General features: G+C 42.1%; 1 protein-coding gene across 2 annotated transcripts in view; it reads right to left on the bottom strand.

Annotated features, from left to right (window-relative positions):
- The window catches only part of LOC104314634 (SPNS lysolipid transporter 2, sphingosine-1-phosphate), a 141,782-nt gene that overhangs the window by 41,058 nt on the left and 86,099 nt on the right, over positions 1-14,625 (bottom strand). For both annotated transcript variants that reach the window (XR_011326093.1, XM_069791467.1), the window contains exons 5-8: positions 12,591-12,657; positions 9,826-9,968; positions 8,503-8,655; positions 6,702-6,891 (exon numbers count right to left, since the gene is read on the bottom strand). Coding sequence is in view for 1 of the 2 variants with exons in the window: in XM_069791467.1 (XP_069647568.1) it covers positions 6,702-6,891; positions 8,503-8,655; positions 9,826-9,968; positions 12,591-12,657 (553 nt within the window). In the remaining variant the exon portion in view is untranslated. The remainder of the gene's footprint in view (positions 1-6,701; positions 6,892-8,502; positions 8,656-9,825; positions 9,969-12,590; positions 12,658-14,625) is intronic.

The raw sequence follows: 14,625 nt of genomic DNA, 5'->3' as shown, positions 1-14,625 counted from the left end.
TTTTATGAGAGCTCTAGAGGGTTGGCCTGCAACTGCATTAGTGTAAACTGTTTATGATCTACAGAGCAGCTAAAGAGAAGGCTGACACATTTGGTTACAGAAGAACATGAGAAACCAGCAAGAAGAGACAGCCCTGAGCTTCCATACTTGCATCATTCTGTTCCAAAAAGCCAGTTAGAAAAGGCAAGAAGGCCATAACTCCCCAAAACAGTCATTTTCATCACTAGGAATCAAGTTACGTGTTAAGCACTGCAGCAAACCAGATGAGGTTCTCTACCCACTATGTGCAAGATCCCTCCCCGATAGCATACTGCTGTCCTTTTTGAGCGGGGCATAGGTCTAGGCACTATAACAACCCAGGCATTACATTAGTAATATCTACATACGGTCAAGACAGGACTTAAGCATGGGGTTTGCAACAACAGTGTCTTACGGTGAAATCTTAGTCTTGACTTTGTGGAGATGGTCAACAAGATACATTAAAAGCCCTGTGTATGTAGTGGGATGAGAGCTTCTTTTTGTGGTGGTGTGGTATGAACAGCCACCACATATCCTTTCCACCTCTGGCACTCCCTCCTCACTTACTCCCATCTCATACTGCCTTCTCAGCTGTGCTGGTACATTGGGGCCAAGCAAGGATTCAGAGCAGGAAACTGAGATGGGGCAAAGAATCTTTTGTTGGGGGGAAGTAGGGGAAGACAGGCTTGTTTTGCTTATTTTTAACCCAAATAATTTCTCTGGTGCAGTTCACTAAATGGTTCTACAAACAGTTATAGCAGTTGAAGAACTGGAAATGATCAAGAGGAGAAACAAGTTTAACCTGGCCTCATCACTACATGTTCATCAAACTGAGTCCAATGGAGCAAGTGTGACATGGCTTCAAGAGGAACACTGTCTCCATCAAAAAGATTTTTATTCATATTTCAATTGCTTTTATACTGTATGTTAACAATTTAGCAAAGAAATGTAGGTTCAACAGGATGAAAAAAAAAGGATAGAAAATCTTCCACACACACATTTCCCTCTTCCTTTGTGTATTATGAAGACCAGAACACATAGACGAAAAGCTACTTAAATAACCAGAATTGGAAAAAACAGGTCTCCCATTTCCCACCAGTAAGGCTGCAAGCAAAACTCCGTTAACCCCCCCCGCAAAAGGTTGCTTTTTGCCCAGCTAACCCATTTCTTTTTGTGGCATCTAGAGAGAAAACATTACTTCTGTAATCCCTGTTGGTAGCTGGGGATAACAGGCATGGAGATTTAGATTCTGGTAATTCAAGATTCCCTTTTTAATTGCCTTATGTTCAGTTTTTGTTATGTTGAATAGGCTGCAGTTCATTAATGAAACAAAGCTGGCAAGAAATACACAGTACGCTTTGCTCTGAGGAAACATTCGGATGGATGTCATTTTGTGGTGTTCTTGTGAGCTTTAATGGGCTGACAGTCGCGGCCACTGCCCCGGTCCCCGTTGCTTACACAGGGGCAGTTTGGGATGGGAGGAGGAACTGCAAGATTGGCAGCTATGGCATGATGCGACCACCGCAATTGTCTTTCCCACACACCGGTTGAGATTGCCTAAACCCCTCAGACCATCATGTCACTCACTGCCAGGAATAGTTTGCTTTATTTAGCATGTCGTACGCATTGACCTACAGAAAGCTTCCTCTATTTGTTTCTAAAATCATCTTTGTTTCCCACAAGTTCTCCCTCCCTATCCCTTCTTTTTGTGACTGGTTCTGCTTCCTCTATGATGGTGTCCGAGCCAGACATTATGGCCCAGCTGGCCAGCTAGGAAACCTCCTCTTTCCATTTTCCCACTGTGCACTGGTCTGCCCTGAACTTGGCTCTCACTGGAAATGACAACTGCCAAGCTAAGAAACGCGGACCCAATGAATCAAGGTGCTGACAGCAGTTGAAGCCATGTGTCATGTAGCAAGGGCATACCAGAGCCCCAGGTGGGCTCTCAGGACCTGCTCTGAAATCTGTCCTACTGCAGCTTTGCAGCTGCTGTTGCTGGGGTTCTGTGGCTGGATAGATTAAATTGAGCTTGGGAAAGATGTAATCACACTTCTGAATACGGCATTAACATGCCCTGCCTGTTTATACAGTATTGCGAACAGGCAACTGCTTGCCTTAAGGTTGTATGAATTACATACACATAATACACATATGAATTGTTACAAGCAGCAAGTAAAACTTGTCCCCTTCTGCAGGAATTCAGCACGAGTCCTATAAATAAATCCCTGAAATGCTACAAACTTCAGAGCGCACCAGCTTTGAATTGTTGAATGTGTATTTCACCCAATAGGTTTCCATGAAATACGTGCTTAATATGTGGATACCGGTAAAAGGAAACGAGGAACAAGATCAAAAAAGTAGGACAAAAGATACTGACAAAAAAAGTCTGTCCTTCAGCTGCTAATAGGGATTTATAACAATGAGTTCATCCGCTGCGAAGGGCATATGAGGATATGTGGCATTTCTGCTGGGGAGAGACTCTAGGGATGCTTACTGCAAATAGGGCAGGCTCCAGAACAGATCAATAGCTCCTGAAATGGTCACAGTTTTGGCTCCTCACACAGTATTGGAAGCCTCATTTTGCACTGAGGTTTCAGCTCTACAGATATATCCTCTTCTGAATCCAGCTGTGTTGCATAATATCTCACCATCTCCATTTGGTGTCCCGCTGCTCATCTGTGATGAGTCGATAGAAGTTATGTTCCCCTCAAGTCTTTCTGTTTATGTGATCAGTTAGAAAATTCTGATTACCAAAAAATTATAAATAAAGTAGGTTTCAGAGTGGTCACACCAGCAGCTCTCCCAGCAAGATCTAAGCAAGTTATAAACTCCTTCCATGGCTATTTGCAAAGAGCATACCTGTCTACATCTTCATTGTTTGTATTTCTCTCTGAAATGGTGGGTAAGACTCCCACATGTACTCTTGAATGTGAAGCAAGTCTAACGCCATCTCAGTGTTGGGCAACATCGATGCCTCAAAAGTGGGTAAGTCACCAACATCATGTCAACAGGAAGTCCCTGGAGTTGAGACTGGGGTGTTGTAAAAGTTCTATGGCAAAGTTTTACCCTGGGATTTGCTGTTTCTGCAAGATCATAAAATGTCTTTGAGGAATTGAAATAGATGTTGGAATTGAGGTACAACAATAACTTGGAACAGTGTCAAAAGGAAGGCAAAGCAAAGCCCCTCTTCTCCAGTCATTTGGAGATTTAAGCTAGTGTAAAATCTGCTGTTGAAATGTCTGAGTAGTGTGATACAATGATGCCATACAGCCAATGGGTTTCAAGAGACAGGTTTGAAAACCAGCATTTCAAAGAGTACATATTTCAGAAAGAGTGGCACCTAAAAGGCACTGGACTACAACGCACAAATCCACATGCTGCAAGGAAACCAGAGTCAAAACTGATTGGACTATACAGCCAAGCAAGACAGTAAAAGATAGAAATACAAGTGTCTGGGCAGCTAAGTGATATAGAATGCTGTTTTATTCCACCTTTCCAGCCACTTCTACCACTGCCAATAATTCACTGGATTAGTATGTAAAGATTGGATGGAAAAAATAAATTTGTCTGCCTTCTCCAGGTAGGACTGGCTGCTACAGAACTGGAATAGCAGCTGTCCTCAGGGACCAAAACCACCTGCAAGACAGGACTGAGCAGGGGAGAAAAAGTACGCATGTTCAGGGGAAGAAGAGAGCAGACAGTTGACAGCTTGTAAGGGACAACGTGATCACGCTAATGGATATGCAGGTCTTTTCAAAAAAACCCCAAAACACAAAACCCCAAAAGCCAAGAAATTAAAAAGCAAGGGCTCTGCTGATTCTTGCTGGAGTGCTGAACGCTTCATTTAAGCTCATGCCAGTATCAGTTGACATTAAAAACTCACGACTAATAACTAGAGCAGGGAGGGAGGTGGAGATCTGACGGCAACACAGCTCAGTGTGAGAGAACACCATCTCATGGGGACCCATCTAAATGCTTGCAAGCGATAATTTCAAGGCTCTGAGCCAATGGGGGGGTCCAAAACCAGTAACCAATTTTAGCATGGTGTGATCACTGAGAGAGGGCTAAGGACAGTCACAGCACAGAAGGTCTGCAAATACCACCCTGTTGAGGAACAGACCAGAACATTGCTCTTGCCTTTCACAGTCATACAGAACTCAAGGATGCTGTTTCAGGATGAGAGCCAGGAGACAGCTGTCAAGGAAGCTATGAGAGATGAGAAAAACCACCCATAAATTTTACCACATTCTTTCCAGAACAAGCTATTACCATGGATTTTGAGATAAGGAAGGTAACCTAGTCCATCATGCTGTCCACTATATCTAGGTGTTCCAACTCCAGAGTCAGAGAACAGTCTCTCCTTCATTTGGGACCAATGAGAGTTAAAACAGAGAGTAATGAGAAACTGCTCCGCCATGCAACCTTGCAAGACAGGTCTCCTAGTGAAATACAAGGGAATTAGACACTCTGGAAGTCTGTAAGATTGCAATAGCATTGAATGGCATGGAAAAACAAGGGCTCGTGTTTGAAATTTGCCTTGAAAAGTCAATTCAGCTGATATATAGCACCACCATGATAATACCTTGTGTTATGAGACATTGGTAGCTCCAACACAGACCTGTTCTCTCAGTTGGGTTAGCACCTGTAACACGGAACAGCAACGGCAACAGATGTTGTGTCACTGTTTTCTGTTTATATTAATTTATAGTGGATGGCCTGGCCACAGATCATCGAACTCCAAGTCATTTACAAACACTAATGATCTAAGCTACCCTGACCCTTTGTAAGTTAAGAATCTTCATTTTTGCAGAGGCAAAACAAAGTTAAACAACTTGCCCACTGTCACATGTGGAATCTATAAAGAGAGGTCAGATCTCTGATTCCCCAGTTGGCACATTAACTGGACTCTTAATCTGCTTCCTATGCATCAGGTTCCCAGCAGCAGAGAGAGTGTATTTAGGGCTACGGAGAGGCAGTGTTACCTGCAACAAATATATGCTTCAGCCTAACAGCATCAGCAAATAGGCTTATATTCTTCGTACCCCCTCCATATGCAGATATAACTTACTTTGCAAATCATTGACTCTTTATCAGATTTACTGCTCATGCATAACAAAATAAATTGTTTCAAAGACTGGTTAAATAATACCATCTATATTTACATATTTACATAATGCAGAATAGTCATATGGCTATTAAAAAAAACAAACCAAAAAACCTAAGGAAAAAAAGATGAAAATGAGACCAATAACCACCATTTGTTGCAAAATTTTTGAAAACAGTATTTCCAGCTTAGAAAGGGAGGACTTTCTGTATAAAGAGACTAAACAGCACAAATGAACATGTCTGTCTGTCATCAGGTCTGAGACAGGAGAAAATCACAGGTCTGGCTGCCCAAAGAGGTGGAGGGGAGGGGCAGGTGGAGGGATGTGACAGGTCTCTTCACTCGGAGATGGCTGACAATGACAGGAGGGTTAATGCTTCGCCAACCAGTAACACCCTCTTGCTGGTTGTCTGAGGTGATCATTTTTCTGCTGAATCTAAGGTTAGTTCTAGACCATGCCACAAACCAGAAGACTGAATCTCCTTCTGACACTTTCTAGATAGCCAGAGTAGGCATTCTAGGTTCTGTCTTAATGTTTTTAAACTTTCACTCTTTCTTCCTGTGTGTCCCCATAACGATGACAGCTATTGAAATACTCAGAAAACAACCATGACTAGGCTAGTGCTAGAAATATAGAGGAACGAGGAACCGCCATAGATTGGTTGGTTGGTTGGTTAACTGTATATGAACTCTCCTTGCTGTGTGGAGCGTGCACTGCTGTGTGGAAGCAAAGGGTGGACTTTCAGAAATTATCCCTCTACTCCAACCACCTCATGCCTTCCCTTCAAAAACTCCCAGGTCCCAGGCTTCTCTCTATTACATTGAAAAGGAACCTGAGACCTCTTCAGTGTACTGGATTTCTACTCTCTACTGAAAGCAAGATTCTAGCCTGAGGCTAGATGATTATACTTGAGTTTTTCCTTTTCCCTTCAGTCTATTTGTCTGGATCTATCTGATGTCTTTTTACATACTTCAATTACAAACATACAGGGAGGAGCCGTATTCTAATCTGCATTTGTGCAGCATCAAGTATTGTGGGTTCCTGGACTATGACTAGGACTTCCAGGTGCTATGGCAATACAGATAACAACAAATTGAAATTACATGGTAATTAATATTGGTCTGCAGCAAGCTACCTAGTTATGGAAATTAATGGTACTCATAGGTAGCCAAACACATGCCCACAGACAAATTATACTGTAATTATAATTCGGTACCACTGCAGCTACAATATCCTTATTGCAAGGGAAGCAGCCAATTTTCCTGTACCAAGACATGAGGCAAGAGCAATAGAGGTATGGATAGAGGTACAGATAGAACAACCCAAAGGCAGGGAACTGTGGGTTTCCATGCATGTGCTAACTCCCCAGCTCTGAATCCTGACGACAGTTAGTAAGCAGGGATAAGCAGCTGAGATACCATTTTCCCTCCAGGCACATCTAGATAGTGCCAAAATGCCAAGGGGGCAAAATGAAGGACATTCAGAAGCAGAAAAGCAAGACCAACATCTCACAATCTTCTAAGGAGTTTGGTAGAGACAGTAAGAGTGAGACTGGTGTATGCAAAGGATTATACTTACATAGGCTCCCACAATGCTGCTCTTGGCAGCAACGAAGATCAGACAGATGAAGATGGCTGATCCTAGCATGCCAACAGCACAGACAAGAGGATCAGCTCGCTGGGTTTTTAACCGGCACCATTTGGTTGCCCCTGCCCCTGTGATTACACCCAGGAAACCAGTGAAGCATGTGATTGCTCCGAAGATCAAGCTATTAAAAAAAAAAAAAAAAAAAAGAAGAAGAAAAAAAGAGACAGGGGTTTTTTTGGAGTTTTTCCAAAAAATGGGCATGGTCTTTGAACAAATTATTAGGGTAAACTGACTAATGGAAATCTGCACATTGGCTTTGCAAATTTCAAATAACACAAATGAGCTCCCCCACTGAGTACTTGTGATTCTAGCACTCTTCCCCTGCAATTAAGAAAAACACAGCATATCAAATTCAGCCTTGTACACAGGCATTGATCAACATGGAAAGAGGTGCAAAGGCCTCATACTGCTTCTTTGTGTGGAACTGAGCTTCCCGTGAAGTGCATTGTACAGCTAATTATGTATGCACAAAACTAATTAAACCTGCACATTGATCATGAAAGGGGAAATCATGGACAGAACAGGCACTAGGAAGCTTAAGGGAAACGAAACCTAACAAGACTCTACCAGTGACTTTCAACATACTTCGACCTTCTAACTCCTTTCAGACCACTTCAAAAAAGCCTTCTTTTGCTGTTAGGTTAAACATTTGAAATGTGTTAATTTAAATTTAAAGAGCCAGGAGCTGTCAAGGATTCTCCATATTGTGTGTGCAGGACTTGTATTACAGAGGCTTTGGCAGCTACACCACAGTAGCTTCAGGGCAGCTCAAAATATAGGTGTCATCCAGGAGTGGAAAACTTCTCTTTGTAAACAGCAGATGGGCACTCAGACTGGAGCTGTATTTTCTGCTCACTGCATTTTTGCAGAATAGACTGAGACTGCCCGCTGGGCTCTCTAGTTGATGGTACTCCAAACCACTAAGTAGTTTACTTGAGATGGGATTGTGTCAGCTAGAGCAAGAAGGTTTTCCTAATGTTATTTTTCCCCTCACAAGCTAAAAAGCTGACAAAAGGCAGTTTTTCTTATCTTTTATTCACCTGGAGAAATGCTTTTTTAGCATTTTATGTTTTGTGCCATCACGGTAAAGCACAAAGCAATGAATTATTTTTCATAGCTTATGTGCTGCAAGTGATATTATATAACTGGGACTGAAAAACCAAACCACTGTATAACATCAAGCACTCCAGACCAAAGTGTCCCAGATCTCTGCACCATTCTTCAGCAAAACTCAGCATACACAGTAGTATATAGAGCAATGAAACACAGTGAAGTCCTCTCTCATGCAGAAACAAAAGTCTTCAGTGTTAGTCCCTGCAGCCTTTAGGGGAACCAGTCCAACCTCTGAATTATAGCCACCACTGTGGCTACCCAACCTGCCAGCTTATTCTGCTGCTATCACAGATAAGTATGGGTCTTAAGAAACCAAATTCTCAGCTCTCCAAACATCCTCTAAGGCAAAGGCAAAAGTCTCTTTTCTACTTCTACACCATAGCCTGGGAACTAAGACAGTGCTGAGGTCATTGCTTCTCCCTCAGTTTGACTTCATGCAATGAAGAAGAGAAATAAAACCTAGTTTACAATCCCAGCATTTCCTATCATTGTTGCAAAGACCTAGAGGAAATTACAGACATTCTAGTAACTTGACTCTGTGGGACTTGCCTGTTTCCTCTGGTAAATAAGCCTCCACCCCCTTTTCCCCCTCTTTAAATCAGCAGAGTATGAATCTCACCTATCTTTGGTGCTGCAGGGCTGTGAGTTGCAGGTCTCTGCTGTCTTCTGCACGACCTGTGCTCTGTGAAGGTAGAGAGGGATCCACATGCCAAGCGCCCCTGTGGCAAAGGAGACAGCTGAGGTGGCCAACGATGAGAACACGTAGCTGCGGCTGTGGAGACGCAAGAGGCAAAACCAAGAGAAGGTTTAGTGGGAGAAGTGAAAAAGCAGGAGCCCCAGGACAGGAACCAGTGCTTTCCCCATACCAGCCACCTCCCTTTGCCAAAGGGCAGAGACAATACAAGGTACAAAGCAATGGAGAATAAGAGGCATGGAATATTTCTTCATACATGATGCTCCATTGATAATAATGTACTTATTTCTTCAGAGGTGCTTCATAGAGACCATTTTTCATGGGATCATTTCAGAAGACAATCCGTACTTAGTCACTAAGACATGATGTGCAATCTACAGGGCTTTCACTGTAATACCATCTGTTAATCTGGATGACAAGTTTCACTTCTCCCTCCCTGTCCATGCCACCATATGATTACTACTTGAGTAAACTACCAAAATAAGTAATATAGAAATATCGATAAATTAACCATCATCAATTTTCATAGTCCTTTGATACTGGATGACAATACCAAGAAGGCATTCTAGCCAGCAGTTCTAGAAATGAAGGACACCACAAATTTCCCATCAGAATTCCAATGTAACACTGAGTTCACAAGTGCAAGTATTTGCACATTCACAGGCAAGCTTTCTGGAAGCAAGTACAGCTGCTTAAACACTTGTGAGCATGCGATCTTTTATGCACATATACAAGCACCCAAACACATTCAGTGCTTGTGCATTCAGTCACATGTGGTTGTATAAACATAGATAGTTAAACTTGGCATGTAGTGCAAGCTTTTGTGTATTTTCTCCTCTTAAATTGCTCTGTCATTTAACTCTCTTTTTCCCCTCAGCGGAGTAGCTCTTTCAAGGAAGAAAAAGGATCTAAGTGTCTGAACAACAGTGGCACAATAATTAATAGAGGAACACAGCAATTTCTACACTTCAAAAGCCTTGATTTGTCTGAAGTATGAGCCAAACAAAGCAGATGCTTTCCTAGATCTCAATCTTGGAAAGGTTAGAGCAAAAGTTGGAATCCATCATTGTCACTGCAGTCGATAACTTCTGAAAATGTAACTTTTCTTTCCTAGGTCCACAGACTAAGCTTCCTGCAACTCCCTGCAAGTTGTCACTTTCCAGTCTCACAGTGCTAAGAAGAACAGGCCATTGGATGTTCCAATTAAGCATTAGAGGCAAAGCGTGCTTTTTACTACAGTGCTCTTACTTTCTAATCAGTGCTTTCATGTCTCTTAGCCATGAGGTCCGAGCCTTCAGCTGTCCCCCAAGTTGTTCAACATTTCCTCTTTTAGCAGCAGGTACAAATATCAAGATGAGTGTCCCTGTTATCATTCCCAGGAGTGGAGATACCTGCAAGAAAGGAACAGGGAATTAGCACAGGAGTCAGCAGGGTTTGCTTGGACTAGTCACTAAGAAGCAGATTACATTAGTTTCATTTCAGCAACTCGATTCTTTACAGCTAGCCAGGATCTGTAAGCACACTGAGGCATCTGTTCCTTTCCTTCCTCCCTGTCATTCCCTGGACTCTCTTATCTCACTCTGGAAGCACGCAGCTTTGAGAATACTCTGATTAAGGCAGTCCATTTCTTTGTGTTATTAAAGTACCAAGATTCATCTAAATATGGTTCTTCAGTGACGTTTAACTCTTTGGAAACCTACTCCCAGCTGGGCTAAGAGACCAACTAGTTTCTGGGAGAGTGCAGAAGCCTTTTAAAGGCAAGAAGGCCAGATGAAAGATTTCTGGATGTAGGGAGCATGCTGGCTTTGAAAATCCTTGCTTGACATGCATCCCTCTTCCAGCGAACCCACAATGGCTTCTCATTTTTGGGCAGCTTCCTCAGATTACCTCAGTGTACAACAGACCAAGAAACACTGAAAATTCAGGCTGGAAGATAGGAAAACAACACATTTGAGGGTTAGGTTTCCCAGTTTCCAATCCTTTCTCCCAATCACTAGGCAAAAATACAAAGATCCCACAGTGCTTTGCAAGCTACAAACATGATTCTTGTTTTGACACTGAAATTCCGTCATTGTCAGAGTGGAAAATAGTTCCGTTAAGAAAATAGAAACATGTATTTTCACCGAACTATCATCTCTTCTATACATCCTATTTTAAAAATAAATTCCTGTTAAAAAAAAAAAGTTTCCAATAATAGCCTGAGAATGGCCTTTACACATAGAGCAGTGTTTCATGTCCAAAGACGACAAAGCCAGAATTCTTCTAGGGAAGGGAAGGCAAAAATATTTCAGAGCTGGAAAGTCAAGAAAATCCCTTATCCAGGGATAAATGAAGGCTGATACAGTATCCTTATTACAACTGAACACAAGACACAGCACTGGTAAAAAAAAATGGAAATGCTAGGATTTTCTAGGGCCATATAATTTAAAGTCACTTTGATTTTTATCTAAAGGCTTAATCCCCCAACAGGACAATATCCATTGATACTCAGTAATGCTCCAATGAAACATTACTGCTAGATCCAGAGACAAAGCTGCCACTTGCCAACGTGCCCTTCTGTCTTCTTCAGCCCACTGAAGTATAGATTATTCCTGACCTCTCCTGGCTTTGGAGACCACAGGAGATCACAGAGGGAAGCATCACCTAGGGGAATCTTTCACATCTTGCAAGAGCACAATAATTGCCACAGGGATGGAGGCTGCTTTACACTGATGTCTGGAAGCTTTCAACATGTGCTGTTTGACTACAAAAACTGAGCAATGCTGTCCAAAGCAACCATCATAGAAGTGCGCAGCTTGTCAGACGCCCCACGATTTTGCACAGTCAGGGAATCACGCATCAATGTGTCATTTATAGCGGAAATCATGACCCCATAAGGGGTACAGTCTTGCAGATAGCCTGGATTTCTCAGGATAACTATGGAGACTTCATCTGAAGAGAAAAATGCTAGTGAGGATTTCTTTGCACAAATTAATCATTCAGGTTTTACAGAGAGAAACACAAGAGCGCTCCAATGTATCAACCTCATTAAAACCCACTGACCAAGAGGACAAGCTTTGGGTTTTCTGATTCCTTGTGCTGGCCTCTGCTCAGAAGTTAATTTTACCCTTAAAGTATTTCTGCTACTGAATGAGGTAGCCATCCTCTTGGTGTGAAGCTGTAGGCTATTAAACTTTTCATTTCAGGTTCACAGCTGGAAACTACTCTCCACTTTCCTAGCTGCAGATGAACTGTTCACGGTGATTTTCCTGGTTTTGCTTACCCTTGCCTGACAGGGAGGGAATGGTCTGTGTCACAGAAGGGCACATTTGCTTGAGATGGGAACCCATGTATTTCATCACCTGCTGTTATAAATGGTGTTGGCCTAAGCTTCATGAGATTCATTGTCTTCATGAAGTGCCAGGGCCAGAGAATGCACCTCACGGGTGCTTATGCCACCCAGATTGCCAAAGGTCAGAAAACAGTTCTGCTGGGCCACTTCCTCTCAGCTCTTTCAAGACATCTTTGTGTGCAGGATCTGTTTGTGCATATGTGATTGGAGTGTATTATCTTTTCAACACATTTATCAAGGTCCCAAGAGGTTAAAATAGAAGGAAACCGACTGTCTCAGGGCAGAAAAACAAGCGGAAACTGGAACAAAGTGTTTTTTCCTCAAAGCAGGAAGCCATTCTCGGAGTTTCTTGACAGCAGGGGACTGAAAGACTGTGGAGTTGATTTAAGGCCAATGCCTCGTCTTCCCATCCCCATCAAGAAATCATGGTTGACTGATAATAAAGTGATTGGAAAATTCTTGCTCCCAGGCAGGGAAAAAAACAAGTGTAATGAGCTAAAATCACATACCTTTCCCATTTGCTTAGAGAAGACATCTGCTATGCACTTAATATCCATAGATGTAATTTCCAATCCTTTAACTTCTATATATAACAACAGGTTGAGGAATCGTATGATAGAAATCTTCCTAACAGTGATCAACTGATGCAACTGTTATTAAGATGTTATTAAGAGTGGCTTACCCGCAACGCCCAGTGCCAGTCTCCAGCAACCTGCTTCACACTTGACCCAGTGATGTATCCCAAGCCACTGCAAGGAATACAAAGATGAGAGTCAGTCAGAGCTTTAACAGAGTACCACAATCACAGCTGTTCTTAAAGATAAAAAGAGGCATGATCAATTGTGTGTCCTAGGCTCTCTTCTCCTGCAGGAAGAAACACGGGTGGATGAAGCGGATGGTAGCTAATATGTAACTCTTCCCAGCACTGTTGATCTAAGAATGCTCAAATCTGATGGAAATTTGGACACTGATCTCAAGTTTATAGCTGGCCTTTCAATCTACAGTGGATGGAAACAAAGCCTCAAAAAGAATTTATTTCCCAATTTAATTTCTGCATCAGGCCTTTCTGTGCACTAATATGAATACTTAACAATTTTATGTTCAAGCTCTCAGTTAAGAAGTGCCCTTCAAGGTCACACCATATTCCATCATCAAATTTTTTTTCTTGTCATTTAATACTACTTGGTTCTAATTACCCATGAAGAGACCATTTTCCATAAGCTTGTAAGAAAAACCAAGAAGAATATGCAAGAGAGTCTGATGGGAGAACATCAGACCTGAAGCTTGGAAATCCCCTCTGAAGATAAAGGAGCAAGAGGACTTTCAGCCACATGCTGAGAATTACACTGTGGTAACAAAAGGTGGCTCACAAGAGACTAGAAAAAGGTGAACTTAGCCTCGCTTCTCTCAACGTGAACTGAACAGATGTGAATATCCTTTTTTCGAAACTCCTGCATTTGTTGCTGAGATTGCCCTGGCTAAAAATTGCCAGGACTGTTGCAGGGTAGCTGCCAGCCATCACATGCTTTTATTGAGCAGATGGCTAAGCTTTGGAGGTTGCCATCTATAATCACCCCAAAACTGGGCTTTTTACAGAGACAGGCCCCAAGATCAAACCATGGATCCACACCTCTGTTGGATATGGAGATAATTAAATCCCAGAATCAGGCTCAACAGGATGAATATTTGTCATTTTTTGCTAGCCATAGTTGACTGAATTCACTAGGAAAACACTTGGCATCCTTGGCCCTTTTGGGAAAATATTCTTTTCACCAGTTAAGGACATGGCTATCTCTTTCTCCTCAAGAGCAAAAGGATGTTTGTGAGTTTTATCTCAGGGATGAGTGCTCTAACTTGTAAAATGCACCACCCTAAACCAGAAGTTTCTCCCTGAGTTGGGGAGGATTAAACTGCTGCCTATGTTTTCCCTGCTGGAAATGAACCCACGATACCACTTTTGCACAGGATATTGTCCAGCTCTGGGAATAGGTATATAAACTATGCGAACCTACCCTGCCTACAACCTCACAATAGAGGGTCAGCCATTATTTAAAAAAAAAAAAAAAAAAATTAAAAAAAAATAACAGATTCCCTCCTGTCCCAACAATCAGATACTGCACTGGGCTGATAAGGGAACTCAACTGAAAGTGCCAGAGGAAATAACTACTCCAAATCTGAGTCTGTCTTGCTTTCATCAGGCATCTATAGGCTTGGCTGTCCTTCATTGCTCTTCGTTAAGACTGAGTGTGAACAATCATTACAGTTCCTCTCTTCAGCCTTGCTGTCTACACTAGACTTCACAATTTCTCCCAATTGTTGTTTCAGTAGTAATAGCACTAAAATGGACTGGCCGCTGCTATTGCAACTAGCAAGTCATCTAAGATTGGCTTAGGCACATTTTCCAAACTTAGTCAGATTGGCCAAATTCAAGGTTGGACAGAATTTCAGCTTAAACTAAAAATATTTTTTAAAGTCAAAATTTCAAATTGTGTATGTTATACAGGATACTCCTCTTGAAACCTCCAATATTTAGACTGTCATGTAGAAGCAGGTACCCTTTTGCTCACTTTTGAAAACTCAGCCCAGCATCTTAAGAGATCCTGATTTCACAGTAACCTGAAAGACATTGCCTAAAGAAGGCCTAGACCTCACATGAATCGAAGCAATGATTCAGAGAACCAATATAGCATTATTCGAAATGACAGTTTAATAATGCT

The sequence above is a fragment of the Haliaeetus albicilla genome, chromosome 9 (genome assembly GCF_947461875.1).
Source record: "Haliaeetus albicilla chromosome 9, bHalAlb1.1, whole genome shotgun sequence".
In the NCBI taxonomy this organism is placed as follows: domain Eukaryota; kingdom Metazoa; phylum Chordata; class Aves; order Accipitriformes; family Accipitridae; genus Haliaeetus; species Haliaeetus albicilla.
The sequence above is the reverse complement of the archived record's forward strand: the minus strand, read 5'-3'. Positions and strand labels throughout refer to the sequence as shown.